The sequence below is a fragment of the Micromonas commoda genome, chromosome 3, assembly GCF_000090985.2.
Source record: "Micromonas commoda chromosome 3, complete sequence".
In the NCBI taxonomy this organism is placed as follows: domain Eukaryota; kingdom Viridiplantae; phylum Chlorophyta; class Mamiellophyceae; order Mamiellales; family Mamiellaceae; genus Micromonas; species Micromonas commoda.
This window is the reverse complement of record NC_013040.1, coordinates 1,456,007-1,471,709: the sequence shown is the minus strand read 5'-3', so window position 1 is coordinate 1,471,709 and position 15,703 is coordinate 1,456,007. Positions and strand designations below refer to the sequence as shown.

The 15,703-nt window shown below is 68.3% G+C and overlaps 6 protein-coding genes across 6 annotated transcripts; 4 read left to right on the top strand and 2 right to left on the bottom strand.

Annotated features, from left to right (window-relative positions):
- Positions 1-2,264: 2,264 nt before the first annotated feature.
- MICPUN_107994 (predicted protein) lies at positions 2,265-3,180 on the top strand. Its single transcript, XM_002501084.1, has one exon. It carries the CDS (start codon positions 2,318-2,320, stop codon positions 3,122-3,124), a length of 807 nt encoding a protein of 268 aa, XP_002501130.1. The 5' UTR covers positions 2,265-2,317; the 3' UTR covers positions 3,125-3,180.
- An 864-nt stretch (positions 3,181-4,044) lies between these two features.
- On the top strand, positions 4,045-5,412 carry MICPUN_107993 (predicted protein). Its single transcript, XM_002501083.1, has one exon. It carries the CDS (start codon positions 4,100-4,102, stop codon positions 5,336-5,338), a length of 1,239 nt encoding a protein of 412 aa, XP_002501129.1. The 5' UTR covers positions 4,045-4,099; the 3' UTR covers positions 5,339-5,412.
- A 63-nt stretch (positions 5,413-5,475) lies between these two features.
- MICPUN_99712 (predicted protein) lies at positions 5,476-7,506 on the bottom strand (the record flags this gene model as incomplete). Its single annotated transcript, XM_002500655.1, has 1 exon — positions 5,476-7,506. One exon carries the CDS (start codon positions 7,504-7,506, stop codon positions 5,476-5,478), a length of 2,031 nt encoding a protein of 676 aa, XP_002500701.1.
- A 185-nt stretch (positions 7,507-7,691) lies between these two features.
- On the top strand, positions 7,692-9,482 carry MICPUN_99711 (predicted protein; the record flags this gene model as incomplete). Its single annotated transcript, XM_002501082.1, has 1 exon — positions 7,692-9,482. One exon carries the CDS (start codon positions 7,692-7,694, stop codon positions 9,480-9,482), a length of 1,791 nt encoding a protein of 596 aa, XP_002501128.1.
- Positions 9,483-10,003: 521 nt separating this feature from the next.
- On the top strand, positions 10,004-14,221 carry MICPUN_80104 (divalent Anion:Na+ symporter family; the record flags this gene model as incomplete). Its single annotated transcript, XM_002501081.1, has 2 exons — positions 10,004-10,969; positions 13,133-14,221. The coding sequence occupies 2 exons, from the start codon at positions 10,004-10,006 to the stop codon at positions 14,219-14,221; spliced, it is 2,055 nt and encodes a 684-aa protein (XP_002501127.1).
- A 15-nt stretch (positions 14,222-14,236) lies between these two features.
- On the bottom strand, positions 14,237-15,410 carry MICPUN_52384 (predicted protein). The gene is made up of 2 exons (XM_002500654.1): positions 15,192-15,410; positions 14,237-14,993 (listed from the first exon to the last, which is right to left on the bottom strand). Exons 1-2 carry the CDS (start codon positions 15,325-15,327, stop codon positions 14,923-14,925), a joined length of 207 nt encoding a protein of 68 aa, XP_002500700.1. The 5' UTR covers positions 15,328-15,410; the 3' UTR covers positions 14,237-14,922.
- Between the last annotated feature and the right edge of the window lie 293 nt (positions 15,411-15,703).

Below are 15,703 nucleotides of genomic sequence, written 5' to 3'. Positions count from 1 at the left end.
CCCAGCCGTCACGAACGGCGCCGCCGCCTCCGCCGGCGCGCGCATCCGCGGCGACGGCACCGCGAGGACCACCGGCCTCAAGGCTTTCCTCGCGCTGAGAGATACCACCGGCACGTGGTCTTCCATGGCGTGTCGCGTCTGCGGGTACGTGCAGAACCAGAACAAGAACCAGACGCCGTCCGCCAAGGGTAGGAAGGGCGCCGCCCAGGGTGGGTCAAACCCTAACCCTAACCCCAAGTCCGTCGGCAAGGTGATGAACGCGGTGTCGTCGAGAAGCTCGTTGGACTGCGGCTGCATGCGCAAGTGGGAGGTTGTCATCGACGGCTTGTCCTACCGCTTCTGCTCCGGCTGCAAGCTCTACCACGAGCTCAAGTACTTCGAGAACGAGAAGAGCGCGAAGAAGCCCAGCAAGGTGTGCGCCGTGTTCAAGGAGCGAAGGCGATTGCGAAAGCTAGCCGCGGCGCACGGCGCTCAGGACGCCGCCGCGGGTTCCTCTCGGCTTGCCCAAGACGCGAGCGGCGCCGGTTCTAACGCGCGCCGCGGCGGTGTTGGACGGTCCCCCCGGGGTTCAGACTCCGTCTCTCCCGCGGACAGCATCAGCGGCGACGGCGGCGGATCGTTGGGGTCCAACGACGCGGCGAACACCGGCATCACGAATGGCGGCGAAGCGAAGGCGGGCGTCGTCGTCGCGAATGGCGACGTCGGCGACCAAGCCTTCGCGCCGTTCGTCGAGGACGTCGTGGACCGCTTCGTGGTGGACGGCGGGAGCAACAGGTACGGCGAAGAGCGCGCGCATAAGCTGCGAAATTGCTCCATGTTCAACCGCGGCGCGCCCGTCGGCGGCGACGGTTTCGACCACTTTCTCAACACGTTCATCAACGACCCAGTCGGGGTCAACGCCGGTCAAATGGGGGTTGGTTTCGACGCCGCGCCCCCCACGCACGGATTCCTTCGCAACGCCTTCTCCACCTTCTCCGCCAAGGTACCGGGCGACGTGCGAGACATCGCGGACGCCGGGGACCGGGGCGACCTTCACGGAGAATTTGTCTCCTCGATGCTCGACGGCCAGATGCCCGACCAAGGCGAGGGCGCGCGGTTCGGCTACCTCTTCCCCGGCTCCGTCATCGTCGGCGTGGACGCGGTGGACCTCCCCGAGGGATGCGCCGCGCGCGTGGACCCGCTTCGCGCGATGGACGACTTGCTATTCGGCAAGCGTTCTCGCAATGGCGGAGGGGGCCGGCTGGCGGCGATGGCGAGGGAGGCGGCGGCGCGCGGCGGGTGCGTCGCCGCCTCCGTCGCCGGCCACATCTACCGCGCGCGCATGGACCCCAACACCGGGTTCCCTGCGCTCTTCCCGGTGCCCGCGCCGAGGGCCGCCCTCGAGCCCGGCGCCCTCCGCGACGGATCCTACGCCATCGCGCATCTCACCGACGCCACACCCGGTCGTAACGGTCGTAACGGTCGCGCGGGCGCAAACTCCCTCGTTCGTCTCGAACTCGACGGCGACGTGCTCGGTTCAGGGGACGTCGCGCTTCGGTGCAGGTTCGCGGGGCACTACCTCCCGATCACGTGCGCACGGTACGACGCGAATGTAAACATCACCGTCGTGGAGGTTTGCGTGGCGCCGCCCAAAGAGGGTTTCGTCGCGCTCGAGGGGTGCGCCTTTCTCGAGACGTACGTGGCGCGCGGCGAACTCAAGGGTTTGCCGTGCGGGTTCCCCGTTCCGATCGCCCTCACGTCGGACCCCCGGGTTCACGCGGAGCTCCGTCGCGCGCTCGGCGGGGCCTCTGGTAACGGCGCCGGCGTAAATACCTTCGGGGGCGGCGCGGGGGCGGACGGCGGCGACGGGCGCGAGAGGGCCGTCGCTTGGGCGTGCGTGACCGTCGCGACGGCTCTCGCCGAGGCTGGACGCGCGTCCGCCGAGCTCGCCCGAACCGCGGCGGCGGCGGCGGCGTCCGTCGGCGCGGCGCAGTCGCTCGCGCTGATCATGCGCGAACACGCGAGGATCCCGGGGCTCGTGGGAACGCACCTCCCGACGCTGCGAGCGATGCGCGAGAGCGGCGCCCCGACGACGAAGGACGACGACGAGGATTATATCGAGGAGTCCGACCTCTTCGTCCTCGACGAGGACGACGTGGAGTTTGTGGGCGAGAGCGAGTTTGAGCTCGCGGTGGCGTCTGGGCGCCGGAGGGCCTGGTTCGCGCACCTGCCGGTCACCGTCACCCAGCCGTTTTCCAGCTTTCTCGACGCTGGGGTCGAGCACGGCCGCCCGAGCGTGCACGCGACGGCGACGGGTCGCCGCCGCGGAGGGGGTTGGATGCTCGCCTTTGAGAACTTGTCGTGGAAGTCCTTCGACGTCGTCGGAGTCATCTTCTTCACGTTTTACCTCCGCAACCGGCCGGAGGAGATCACCGCGGGCCACGCGTTTGGGACGGTCGTGTGCGTCATGGGTATGCTGTACCGCGCGACGTTCATGTCGATACTCGTCGCGAGGATGAAGGACAAGACGACGCGCCTGCGCGGCGAGGAGGCTGGCTCGGTGGCGCTCAACGAGTCGATCAGGAGGGACATCCTCATCGTCCGCCTGTGCATCAACGTGGCGCTCATCCTGGAGTGCTGGCTGTACGGCTGGCTGTGCAACGAGGTGTTCTCCAAGTTCACCGACTCCATCTACCCGCTTTCGCGCGCGCAGATGGACATCCTCGCCAACGGCGGGAGCGTCTTATCCCTCAGCTTTCTGCGCCGGTGGCTCAGGCTCATCGTGCTCTGCTGCAGCGCCAAGGCTCTCTTCAACGCCAAGGTGGTGTCTCAGGCGAACCTCGCGGACTTCATGGTGCCCACGTGGTGGAACTTCAAGGCGCAGACGTTCAATCACGTGCTATCGCCGCACGTCGCCTTCCTCCCGACCATCCTCGGCGCCACGTATCCAAACGTGCCGATGTCTCGAGGCGCCGTCGCGGCGGCGACGGGTTTCGTGGTCGTCGACTCCGTCGTCACCGGGACGCTGCTGCTGGGGATGAACGTGCTGCGCGCGTGGTTCAGCAAGCCCGGGATGGAAGGTTTCGGTCACAGCGTGCCGTTCTCGTTCTCGGTCGGGTCGCACTTGCGGGCCAAGAGAGACTGAGAGTAGTCTCCGCCGAGTAGTCTTGCGCGCTCCTTGTAATTACCTTCGTATGATACACACCCGGTCTTTCATCCCGTCGGCTCGCAGCGTGAGTCTGAGATGCCAAGCCGCGCCCCGCGAGTCGAACGCACTCAACCCGGCGGTCCGACCCACTCGCCAGATCGCGCTCGAAGCATGGCTCCCCGCGGCACCGGGTCCGCCAACGGGCGCGTGGCTTACCAGAAGCTCGAAACCCTCGCCGCGCAGGATGACATCATGCGCCGCGCGCGACGCGACAGGGCTCGCGCCGAGCACCGCGAGGGCGGCCCGATCGAGTTTCTCTGGCCCCTGCTCTTCTCTCTGTGCTTCATCCTGCTCGTCGCGGTCGCCATCCACGGCTTCACCGATCACACCTCGATGGGCCACGGCATGGGCGCCGGGCGCAGGGGCGGCCCCGACGACCCGCTGCCGTACGACAGCCTGGATCCCGGGGACATCGGCGCGGTGTGGACCACCGCGCGCGTGCTCCGGCACTTTCGCGCGAGGACCGCGGCGGACGTGCGGATAGCGTGGGACGTCGCGGACCTCGCCGCGCTCGACGCGGCGCTCGCGCCCGTCGCGGCGAAGGGCGGCTACCTCAGCGCGACCGCCAACGACATCGTCCACGTCCCGGTCGCGTGGTCCAAGGCGCTCGCGGGTAACGGCGGCGCGGGCGCGCCGGTCGTCGCGAGATCCACCCATCACGCCGACGCTTTGCACCGCGACGGGGTAACCCCTCAGTTGCCCCTTCACGACGCCCTCGACCGTTTCTGGCGAGGCGTCCGCGAGCACGACGTCGTCGGTCGCGAACGCGGCCTGATGCTCTCGTTCAGGGACCCGCGCGCGGTCGTCCCGGGCCTGCGACTCGTGCGCGAGCTCATCCGCCGCGGACGTCTCGTCGGCCCGCTCATCGTCGACGCCGAGATCCTCCCGGGTCCGGGCGGCTTCCTCCCGCAGATGGCGTCCGTGTGGGATCCGGATCCGCCCGTGGCGATCCCAAACGGCGAGACGAGCGGTGGAAAAGAGACGTACGAACCGGGCGGGTCGCCGTTCCCGCCCGTCCCGGGCTCCGACGCCGCCTCCGCCGATCGTTCGGCTCGCGCTCGACGGACGATTAAGTTTCATCCAACCGCGTTCGTCGCCAAGACGAAGCTCATCGTCCCCGGGGCGATCCTATCCGTCGGGTTCTCGACGCACGGCGGGTGCGTGGATGATGCGGACGCGGCGGCGGCGCGCGCGGCGTACACGGCGTGGTACGCCGGCGGCGGCTTTGAGTATTCGGCGCCTTCGAGTGGCGGTGACTCACCGGGACCGTCCCGCAGGCGCACGTCGGACCCTGGCCGCGGTCTTCTCGAGGACGGAGCCGAGGCGGAGGCGGGTGCGACGGCGGCGGAGGAGGAGGAGGAGGAGGCGACGAATGAGGAGGAGGCGAAGGAGAAGGAGGCGAAGGCCGAGGCTGAGGTGATGGACGAGCTCGAGGCTGAGGTGGAGGCTGAGGCTGAGGCGGAGGCTGCGGAAGCCGTCGAGGACTTTGACGCGATCCGGATGGCGGAGGCGCAGGCGTCCATCGACGAACTCTCCGCCTCGGACGACCTGAAGCGCCAACTCGAGGCGAACGCCTCCACCCCCGACGACGAACTCGCCGACGAGCCCGAGACGTACGACGACCTCGACCCGAGGTTCGTCAAGGCGCTCGCCGACATCGACCTGTCCGAGGAACACTTTCCGTTTGACCTGGACGCGATGGCGATGCGAAACGAACGGTACTTTCCCGCGCCGGGGTGGGGGTACGACGAGGCGATGATGCAGGACGCGTATTGGCTGTTCCGCAACGCCACGTGGAGGGGCGACGTGTGGCTCAACCTGGAGGCGTGCATGCTCCGACCGGGCGGGAAAAACGTCGGCGCCTTTGTGCAGGATAACGAGAATCCGCCCTACCGCCGCATGCTCGCGCAGAAGCTCGGGTACGCGGTGGTGTATCACTCGAGGACGCGCGGCGGCGGCGAGTTCGACGAAATCGAGGGGTGGAGGAAGTTTCTGACCCCCGGGGGATCGGGCGCCGACGAGCGCGCGAGGCCGGACCGAGCCAACACGTTTGTCGGGGATGTGAGAATTTACGACGAGGACGGGGCGGCTTTCAAGCGCCCCGACGCGGTGTTTCCGCCGGCTAAAATCCCGACGCAATCCGAGCTTTAACGCGTCGTCCGTCTGCGAGTAGAGTAAGCGCTACTAGCCGGTGTCGCGATGTTACAAAATACAAAGAACGCGTCGTATTTTCACTCGCGACGGGTATCACTTCGCGCACCTTCGCGCCAGTCACCCGCGTACGCCGACTACCCAACGAACCGCGACGTCGACCCCACCGCTTCACCGCCCGACACCCCGTCGCTCGACCGTCCCGCGGGGGCCCCGAACCTCGGAGCCGCCGTCGTCGCTCCGCCGACCCGGTCCCTCAGCGCCGTCGTCGTCGCCGCGTGACGATGACGGGAACCGGGGGCGGGACGCTCGTCCGATCCATCCCGAGGCGTCACCGCGACGGGAAGCGCCCCGGACGGTCCGAGCGGCGGTGCGTTCATCGTCTCACGCGTCGCGCCGCCGCCGCCAGCGTACAAACCGCCGCGCGCGCCCTCGGCGGCTCGCCTCGCCGCCGCCGCCGCTCCCGCCCACTGCGGCCGCGTGAACCCGCCAGTCTTGCCCGCGTCCCATCCCCGCGCGCCAAACTCGAGCGGCGGCGGCGGCGGCGGGATGCGGGTAAGACTGGATGTAACGCCCGTAACGCCCGCCGCGAGGGACCACGCCGAATCCCTCGGCGCCGCCGGCGCATCGTACACCCCTTCGGGAACTTCGTCATCCTCCATCCCGTCCCGTTCGGGTTCCTCGTCGTCTCCCCCCGGCCGCCTGGGCTCGAACGCGCCCCGCGTAACCCCTCCACGCCTCCCTCCTCCCCCGTCCCCGGGTGCCGACTTTTCATCCCCGGCGTGCAAAACCCGCGCCTGTTTGGCCCTGTTCGCCACCGCGTTTCGTTCGCCCCGCGCAAGTTCCTCCTCCCGCCGAGCGACGGCTCGCTCCATCTTGGCGTGCTGCGCCGCGACGTCGCGCTCGGTGGCCCGGTATTTGCGCCGCTCGCGGCCGTGCACCCACGCGCCGATGCACACGAACACCGCGAACGCGCAGACGCCGCCGAGGACGCCCTCGACGCCGACGCCGCTCACCGCCCCCGCCACGTCCGTCGCGCCCGACGGCGGTTTCGAACCCGCGACGTCGTTTTGCCCGCCTCCCGCCCCCACCGTCCCGTTCACCGGTGACGGCGGCGGCGGCGGGGACACCGAGCCGGGCGGGGGAGACTCGAAGGGCGCGGATTCCACGACGCCGAGCCCCGCGGCGGCGTATCCCGCGACGCCGTCCACGCCCCCGCTAATCGCGTACGGCCAAATTCTCGCCGACCCGAAGGCTCCCACGTACACGTCTCTGCTGTCGTCCTCCCTCGCGACGTTATCCGTCGTGAACGCGCAGTCGCGGACGATGATCGTCGCGTGGTCGCCCGCGACGCCCGCGCCGAGCGCGCCCGCTTTGTTCGCGGAGAAGGACGAGTCTTTAATGTTCGCCGAGACTCGATCGATCGCGACGGCGCCTCCGTTTTTCGCCGCGGCGTTGCCGTTAAAGTCGCATCGCTCGCACGTGAACGCGCCGCCCTGGACCTTGACGGCGCCGCCCGAGGACGCGTCGCCGTCCGCGGTGGCCTTGTTGGAGCGAAAGGCGACGTCGACGGCGTGAAGCTCTCCGAAGGTAAAAACGGCGCCGCCGTCTGCGAATGGCTGCGCGGAGAGGGGCGGGGCTCCGTTGACGAGCGCGACGCGAGAAAGGGTGAGGGCGCCGGTGGCGCCGACGGTGACGTGCCTGGAGGTGGATCGCGCGTCGATGGCGCATCCCGGGGGCGACGTCGCGGCGCACGCCTCGCCCGACACGGTGACGCGACGCGTCACCGCGGGCAGCTCCCCGTTGTTATCGTCGAGAGCGATGTCGTTCGCGAGTCGCACGGCGGCGACCGTCGCGTCGGCCATCGCGGCTCGAAGCTCCGTCGCGGTGGCCACGTCGACGGTCACGGGCGCCTGGAGCAGCGCGCGCCTCGGCGCGGGCGTCGTCGGCGTCGCCGCCGCCGCGGCCCCCGGGTTCTGCCTCAGCCATCGACGGTGCCGGTATATCGCGCTCGGGAGCGACCACAGCAGGAAGAGGACGAAGGACAGGAAGCCCCAGACGCCGCCGTGGCGCTCGACGATCGTGGGCCTCGCCTTGCGGACCTTGTTGACGGCGATGACCTTCTTCGCGGCGCCCTTGAACTTGCTCAACCGCGCGGATGCCTTCATGTCGGCCTCCACCTCCTCCCTCGCGCCGCGTTGCAATGTGGAGCGGCGCGCCCGCGATTTTTAGGTCTGACGAATCATAACGGTCACTCCGAGACGGCGGTCCTCGCATCGACGGACGCGCGGGTGGGGTCCGCCCGGGCGACCTCCTCGCGTGTTCTTCGGGGTCGCGTCGCGAGGATCGCGCGATGGGAGGGTACGTCCCGCCGCACATGCGCGAGGGCGGGCGCGGACGCGAGGGCGCCGTCGGCGGGGACCGGGCGGGCGGGCGCGGCGGGCGTCGCGGGCATCAGGCGTCGTCATCCCGGAACCGGCAGCCGTCAGTTCCCGCCACCCCGGACGCCGCCGTGGAGGACGCCGTCAGGCGCAAAGACGCCGCGGAGAGGAAGCTCGGCAAAGACGGCGCGCGGGGCGCGTCGGCCGCGGCGTCGACCCTCGCGTCCATCGCGCGAGAGCTGAGGTCCGCGCTCGCCGTCCCGAATCTCTCGCCCTCCGCCCGATCCGACGCCGGGCTCGCGCTCGGCGAGGCGCTCTGCGCCGCCGCCGCCGCGACGGTGACCGCCGCGCGTCACGGCCCGCTCACGCCCACACTCGCGCGCGCGGAGCGTGACGCACGCGCCGCCGCCGCGCGCATGTACGAAGACGCCGCGACGGTCCTCGCCGATCTCGCGAGCTGGTGCGAGCGCCAGATCCCGACCGACTCGGCGGGGGACGACCCGGACGCGTGGGCGGACGCGACGCTCGCGGCGACGACCGCGGCGGCGAACGCGCTCGCGGCACTAGGCGACGTCGGGGCCGCGAGCCCCCGAGACGACCCTGGCGCGAGCGTTACGACCGTTACGACCCTGTCTCGAGCGGTGGATTTGTACGAATCCGCGACTCGACTCGCGTCCATCGCCGAGGCCGGAGCGAGGGACGTCCGATCCAGAAACGCCGCCGCCGCCGACGCGCTCGCGGGGCTCTGGAACCTCGCGGACGCACGCGTTAAGCTCGCGGAGGCGATCGCGGCGAGCGGCCACGGCTTTGGCCACGACCAAATCCAAATCCAAAACCAAATCCAAAACCAAAACGTCGCGAGGGCGGAGACGTTGTTCGCCGCCGCCTTCGCCGCGTACGAACTCGCGTGCGCTCGATGCGACTCGCGCGCCGGCGACGACCTCGCGGGTTTGCTCATGGACTGGGGCGTGGGCCACGCCTCGCACGCGCGGGTGCTGGCGGACGTGCTGGCGTCGGGTGGTGTGGGGGGCGCATGGGACTCCGACTTATCCGCGAGGGCTCTTGACGCGTGCGAACGGGCGACCGAAAAGTTGGCGAGGGCGGCGGAGTTTGGGGTTGGCGACGTCGACGCGCACGTCGCCTTCGGGGAGGCGCAACGGACGCGATCGGAGGTGCTTCGCGCCGAGGCGACGGCGCGGAAGAGGCGGATCGAAACGTTTCCAGAGAGTCTCGATCCTTCTTCCGGTATGAGTACGCGATCCTGCGACGATCTCTTCGCCGACGCCGACGCCGCGCTGGCGCGGGTGTCCGACCCGGATCACCCGCACCCGCTCGGGTTCGCGAGGGCGCTGAGGCTGGATTCACGACATCTGGACGCCCTCGTGGGGGCTGCGGAGTGCCACGTGGAACGCGGGAAGATGATGCGCGATTCGTGGAATCAACCGTCGGAGAATCCGTCGTCGAGCGGAGACGATTCGAAAGCGCACTTCGCGCGGGGGTGGGCGACGTACAGAGTCGCGCTGGAAGGTCCGCTGCTCTTCCCCGACGACAGGGTGGACCCCGGCTGGGCGTCGGACCGACTGGAGATGGCGTACAACGCCGCGTGCGCCGCGTGTCTCGCGGGCGACCTCGACGCCTCGGAGCGATTGCTCGAGAGCGTCGTCGAGTGCGACGACGAGACGCGCGAGGCGATCGCGGCGGATGCCGACCTCGAGGCGTTGCGATTGCGGCGGACGTTCGCGGGGGTACCGCCGGGGGGATAGGAGGTAAGAGAGGGAGAGACCGTCGTCGTCGTCGTGTCGTGTCGTGTCGTGGATCAGTGTGTCATCAATGTGTCGTGGGAAAAGATGTCGTTTCGCGCCTTCTTCCCGCGCCGGATCGTGACTTGGAACGCATACGTACGAACGCCAAATTACCTTTGATTTGCTATTTTACCTGAAATACCCATACGAAAATATCGTCGCGCACTTTTTTACGAAATCCATCCTCCCGCGTGATTGCTCGGCTCACACGCTCCGGGAGACTCGGCCTCTTCGCCATCTTGGGTCACGCGCTGCGGGGCGAGGGTCCGCGCGCGACGAACCGCGTTTCGTGATCGCTCGACAGGCGCGCGCGTGATCTAACGCATTCCAGCCGGTATCGATCGCGCGTCCTGCGCGAGCGCCACTCCGCGCGGCGGCGGCGAGCTCGGCTCGGCACCCCGGGTCACGCCGCCGCGACGATATAACCACCACCGAGTAGGGAGTAGAGTAAAGCGCCGCAGGGCCCTGCCGTTCCCGTCGCCATGGCTGAGGTGTGGGAAGGATGGTTCACCGTCGGCATCGTGTTCGTGGCCTTCGGGTGCCTCCTGTGGGACGTCATCCAACCCGACCACGTCATGATCGGCGCAGTCGCCGTGCTCATGGCCGCCGGGGTGGTCAGCGTCGAGGAGGGACTCGCGGGATTCGCGAACGAGGGGCTGCTCACCGTCGCTGTGCTCTTCGTCGTCGCCGCGGGCATCAGCGCCACCGGCGGCCTCGATTGGTACATGTCCAAGCTCCTTGGGCACCCGACGACGATCGCGGGCGCGCAGCTCCGCCTCATGATCCCCATCGCCGTCGTCTCCGCGTTCCTCAACAACACCCCGGTGGTGGCGGTGATGATCCCCATCGTCCAGCGGTGGGCGGAGAACATTCACATACCGAAGGAGCAGGTCATGATCCCGCTGTCGTTCGCGTCCATCTTGGGCGGCACGTGCACGCTGATCGGCACGTCGACCAACCTGGTGGTGCTGGGCATGTTGAAGGACTGGCGGGGCTCGGACGGATCGTCGGAGACGAAGCAGTCCATGGGGCTCTTCGACCTCGGTCTCTTCGGCGTTCCCGTGGCGATGACGGGCATCACGTACATGCTCATCGCGTCCAGGGCGTTGCTTCCCGGGGGTAAGAAGAAGGGCGAGGCCGGCGCGGGCGGCGGCGGCGCGGGCGGCGGCGGCGGCGGCAAGTCGGAAGATCTCATCGTCGGCGCGCGGCTGCAGGCGTGGTCGGCGGCTGTCGGGAAGACTGTCGCCGGCTCCGGGCTTCGCGGCCTCCCGGGGTTGTACCTCGTGAGCGTCAAGCGCGAGGACACGCTGATCCGCGCCGTGGGGCCAGAGTTTGTGCTGTCGCAGGGCGACGTGCTTTACTTCACCGGCATGGTTGAGAGCATCGGGAACGTCTGCGCAGAGTACGGCTTGCTCGCCGTCACCACCGAGCACGACAGCGACAGCGAGGTCGGGTCCGACGACGACGGCTCTGTTGACGGCGACGAGAACGACGGCTCTCCTCCCACCCGCGGGCGGATCCTGCCGGAGGGAGGCGCCGAGCGGGGTGCCGAGGGTGCCGACGAATCCGCCGTCGCGCCCATGGAGCTGGGCTCGACCACGGAGACGGAGTCCGACGGTTCCGCGAAGAAGGCTCCGGCGACGACCAAAGCTCGCGCGGCGAACGTCGGGATCCCGCCCTCGGTCCCGGAGACGTCCGCGCTGATGGAGATCCAGATGTTGGCGAGGAGCCAGGCCATCGGCGGCGTCGCGGGCGAGTGGCAGAGCGCGGGACAAACCGGGGGCAAGTCGTCCAGGCCGGGTGGGGGAAAGTCCAAGGGGGTCCTCTCCAGCGGCGGCGAGACGAGCGCCACGAGCGCGGGGTCCGCGTCGGAATCGGAGGGCGGCGGGGGTTGGTCGTCCGGCGGCGAGCTCGGCCGGCGCAGCGACGGCGGCGGCGGTGGGGGTGCCGAGGGTGCCGAGGGTGCCGAGGGGAACGCCGACGCCCGCGAGGACGCTGCGACCGGCCTCCGCCGCCGCCGCCGGCGCAGCTCGAGCCACCGATCGGGCCGGTCGGAGATTGGCCCGGACGTGTGGCCGGACGAGCACGAGGTCCGGGACATGGCGTCCGGGGTGGCGCTCGACCCCGGCGAGCGCAGGTCGCTTCGCATGTACCAGTCGGAGCAAGCGCGGGGGCGGCGGGGGCGAAGGTCGGTTGACGGTCGATCCGCGAGGCACGGCCGGCGCAGAAGAGACTCGGAGGCGTCGTCCGCCGTGTCGCGCGCCGCCGCGGAGAAGGCGCTGGGTCCGCCGAAGGTGACCGTGGAGCTCGACCCGGAGGACCCGACCGCGGGGCGCATGGTGCTGGGAATTTCCGCCCCCGACCGACCGGGCTTGCTCCACGACATATCGCAGGGCCTGAACCGGCTTCAGGTGCAGCTGCTGCACTGCGAGGCGTCGGTCGTCGCCGGCCGCAGCGTCAGCATCTGGCGCCTGCAGGTGATCAAGAAGGAGACCACGCGGGAGGAGATATCGACCGTCATCGACGCGTTGCTCGCCCCAGGGACGGGCGCGGATGCCGCGAAGAAGAAGGGCGTGTCGGTGCTTCGAGCGAGAGTTCGATTTCGATCCGCGCTCGTCGGTAAGACGGCGGCCGAGGCCAACTTTCAGACGGCGTTCGGCGCGGCGATCATCGGGATGCTTCGAGGCGGTCGGCGCCCTCCCGGCAAGCTCGGGCAGGTCCGCTTCGCCGCGGACGACATACTCGTGCTCCAGTGCGAGGAATCCAGCCCGCTCCTCGCGCCGCCGCCCGAGGATTTGCAATCCGCCGTCGACGCCTTGGCTCGCGTCCCGTCGCAGGGCTCGTTCCTGACGGTCGGTCAGACGCCACAAACCCCGCACTCCGACGACGCCAACGCCAACGGCGCCAACGCCAACGGGATCCTCAAGTCACCCGGGTCGAGTCGGTTCTTTCGTAAAAAGTCGGTGGGCGGGGGCTTGGAGGAGATGGACGCGGCGGCCCGGACGACGACAGAGCCGGAGTCGACCGCGGCCAACCAAACCGGCCAACAACACGAAGCCTCCGGCGTCTCCTCCGGCGAGGTTGCCGTCGCCATCCCCGACACGCACGCGGTGTCGGACGCCGCGGCGACTGCTCCTTCGGACGACTTCGCCGGGCGGGTCCGAGCCGCGCACGTCGCGCTGGAGGTGACGGGCGCCAAGGAGGAGAGCCGGGAGTTTCTCATCGCGGTGCGAATTAAAGCCGGGGCGCGGGAGTTCATCAAGAAGACTGCGGAGGATGCGGGACTGCGCTCGCTCCCGGGGCTGTTCCTGGTGTCGGTGGAGCGCCCGAGGAAGGCGGCAACAAACCTGCAACATACACCGAAGGAGTCGTCTTCGCCCAGGGCGCAGACGACGCCGGCGACTGTGGCGCCCCCCGCGGAGGTGGCGTCCGTCGCGCTCGTCGTCTCGGGTGAGGAAGAAAAGGGCAAGGTGGACTCAGAGGGCGTCGACGTCGTGGATCCCGCGGTGGATCCGCTGCAGGCGGACGACGTGCTGTGGTACGCCGGCACCGCTGCCTCCATCGCGATGATCCGAAAGATCCCCGGACTCGCGCCTTACGCCACCGACCAGGTGGACAAGCTCAACGCCAACTCCCAGGAGCGCCGCTTGATCCAGGCGGTGGTGGCCAAGACCGGACCGCTCGTGGGCAAGTCCATCCGCGACATCAAGTTTCGATCGAGGTACAACGCGGTGGTCCTCGCGGTCCACAGGGAGGGCGTCCGGGTGCACGCAAGGATCGGAGACGTCGTGCTCCACCCCGGCGACGTGTTGTTGCTCGACGCGGGTCCCGACTTTCACAGGGAGGCGGGTCACAGCGGAAGCGGTTTCGCGCTCGTGTCCGTCCTCGAGGACTCCGCGCCCCCGCGGTTACGACTTCTCGTCCCGGTCCTGGTCATCGCCGTCGCCATGATCGTCTTTTACACCGCCGGCGTCACCGAGCTGATCATCGCGGCTATATTCGCCGCGGGGATCATGATCGCGTGCGGAGCGCTGTCGGAGCAGGAGGCCAGGGACGCTATCAAGTGGGACGTCATCGTGACCATCGCGGCGGCGTTCGGGATGAGCAAGGCGCTGCAGAACTCGGGCGTCGCCGGCGCCGTCGCCGAAAAGCTGGTCCGACTCGCGGAGCTGTCCGGGACTTGCCGAGGAGGTTTGCTGGTGGCGGTGTACCTGGCGACTTTCGTGATCAGCAACGTGGTGACAAACAACGCAGCCGCCGCGTTGATGTTCCCGGTCGCGGCCGAGGCTGCGGAGCGCCAGGGGGAGAGCCTCGCGAGCATGTCCTTCCTCGTCATGCTCGCGGCGTCCGCGTCGTTCATGTCGCCGTTCGGGTACCAGACCAACCTGATGGTCTACGGCCCGGGCGGCTACGTCTTCAAGGACTTTTTGCGCTTTGGCGTGCCGATGCAGGTGGTGCAGATGGTGGTCAGCGTCGTGGTGATCGTGCTGGGCGACAGGTTCTGGTACGTGAGCTGGGGCGCGACGGGACTGGGGTTCGCCGCGACGTGCGTGCTGATGACGACGACGCCGGAGAACGCGCTCAACGACTTTGTCGGTTTCTTCCGGAGGCTGCTCGGAAAGACGACAGCCGAAAACGAGGGCGAAGAAGACGAGGACGAGGGTCGGCGGCGCCGCTCTCGTCGCGCTAGGCTCGACTGACGATACGATTCATTCTTTCCGTTATTTACTGCGCGTCCAAACGTTCGTTCGTTCGATGGTATTGATACAACGCTTCTTCCGGTGCGTGGGCGCTCGACGCTATCCGCTCAGCCGCCGTCGAAACTCTCCCGCCCGGCTTCAACCGACTTTTTTCGTTGAATCTCTCGGCGGCGTCGACCTTCGGCGGCGGATGGAACGGCCCGTTCGGCGCCCTACTTCTACAGACAGGTAAAAGAACAACAAAAATCCAAAAGCAACGATTCGAGGGTGCACTCCCCAAGTAGCGCGAAGTCGTCCCTCGTTCCCTCAACGCCTCGCCTCGATGGGCAAAGGCTCATTCGTTTAGTCGCCCCGCTTCGGACCGCCCTCGCGGGCGGTCTTCTCCGGCGTCCTCGTGTGTGCTACAACGGCGGTGGCGCGCGTCGTCGACTTCCCGGGGCATCCATCGAACCACGTTCCCGTTCGAGAGCATCCGGGTCGCGCGCGCGGCGGCCGTTCCCCTGTGTTTTATCCCCCCCACCCATCCCAACCGCGACGATCTTACCAGCGTGGTTCTGACTCGAAAAGCAAGATGAAGTCTGCGTGAGTCATCGAATCGGAGACCCTTCCAGAGCGCCAGCTGTGTGCTCGACGCTCTCGACGGCGACGGCCTCCGTCGTCTCCCTTAACCTCGCGCTGCGCCTCTTCACCCGCGGGAGTGGTCAGTGGTGACCCGGAGCGCGGATGGAGAACGTCGTCTGCTGCGTGTGCGACGCCGTGGGGCTCTCCAAGCCTGCGGAGACGGGACGAGCGGTGACGGGGAATTGCGAGTTAGTTTTCCGCAAATTCGTTTACCCTCGATTTCGTTCGTTGCCTCATGCGCGGCCGGAGAGCGCGCGTGTCGGCGCGCGCGACGGCTTAAAAAGCCGATACGCGCCGGGGAACGACGAAACATGAAGTAAACGAGACGCGGGCGGGTGATCGGACGCACCGGTAGCCTGCGCGGCGTCTCGGATGGGAGAGCTTCCAGTCGAGTTCGTGTAGAGGAAGCCGTACGCGAACCCGCCTCCCAGGCAGGCTTTCGCCAGCACCTGGTGGTTGCGGACGAGGACGTTGCCGATGGTCATGTCTCGCGACGGGGGGAAAAAATGAGCGACGCTCGAGGAGTGTTCTGAGAGTTCGGGGCCGTCGCTTTCGGGCGGCGGCCGGGCGCTCCGGGAGAGTGACCGGGACGATGCCGCCAACTTCGTTGTTGCCGCCTTGGCGAGGTTCGGGTGCTTTTTGGCGGGTGGAATCACCCACCGTTGCTTCGGAATTTTTCGCTCTATGCGGGACCAGTCAGGTTTTTATGCGCTCTTCTTTATCCTGCTGACGTGGGCTGAGATTTTTTGACCAATCGGATGCTCTGCGAAAAAGGACCCTACTCCGTATGGCCCGTAGTCTTATGAGATCTCCGAAAATCTTTGACGGCGATCATTCGCAAATCCATCAACGTGAAACTTC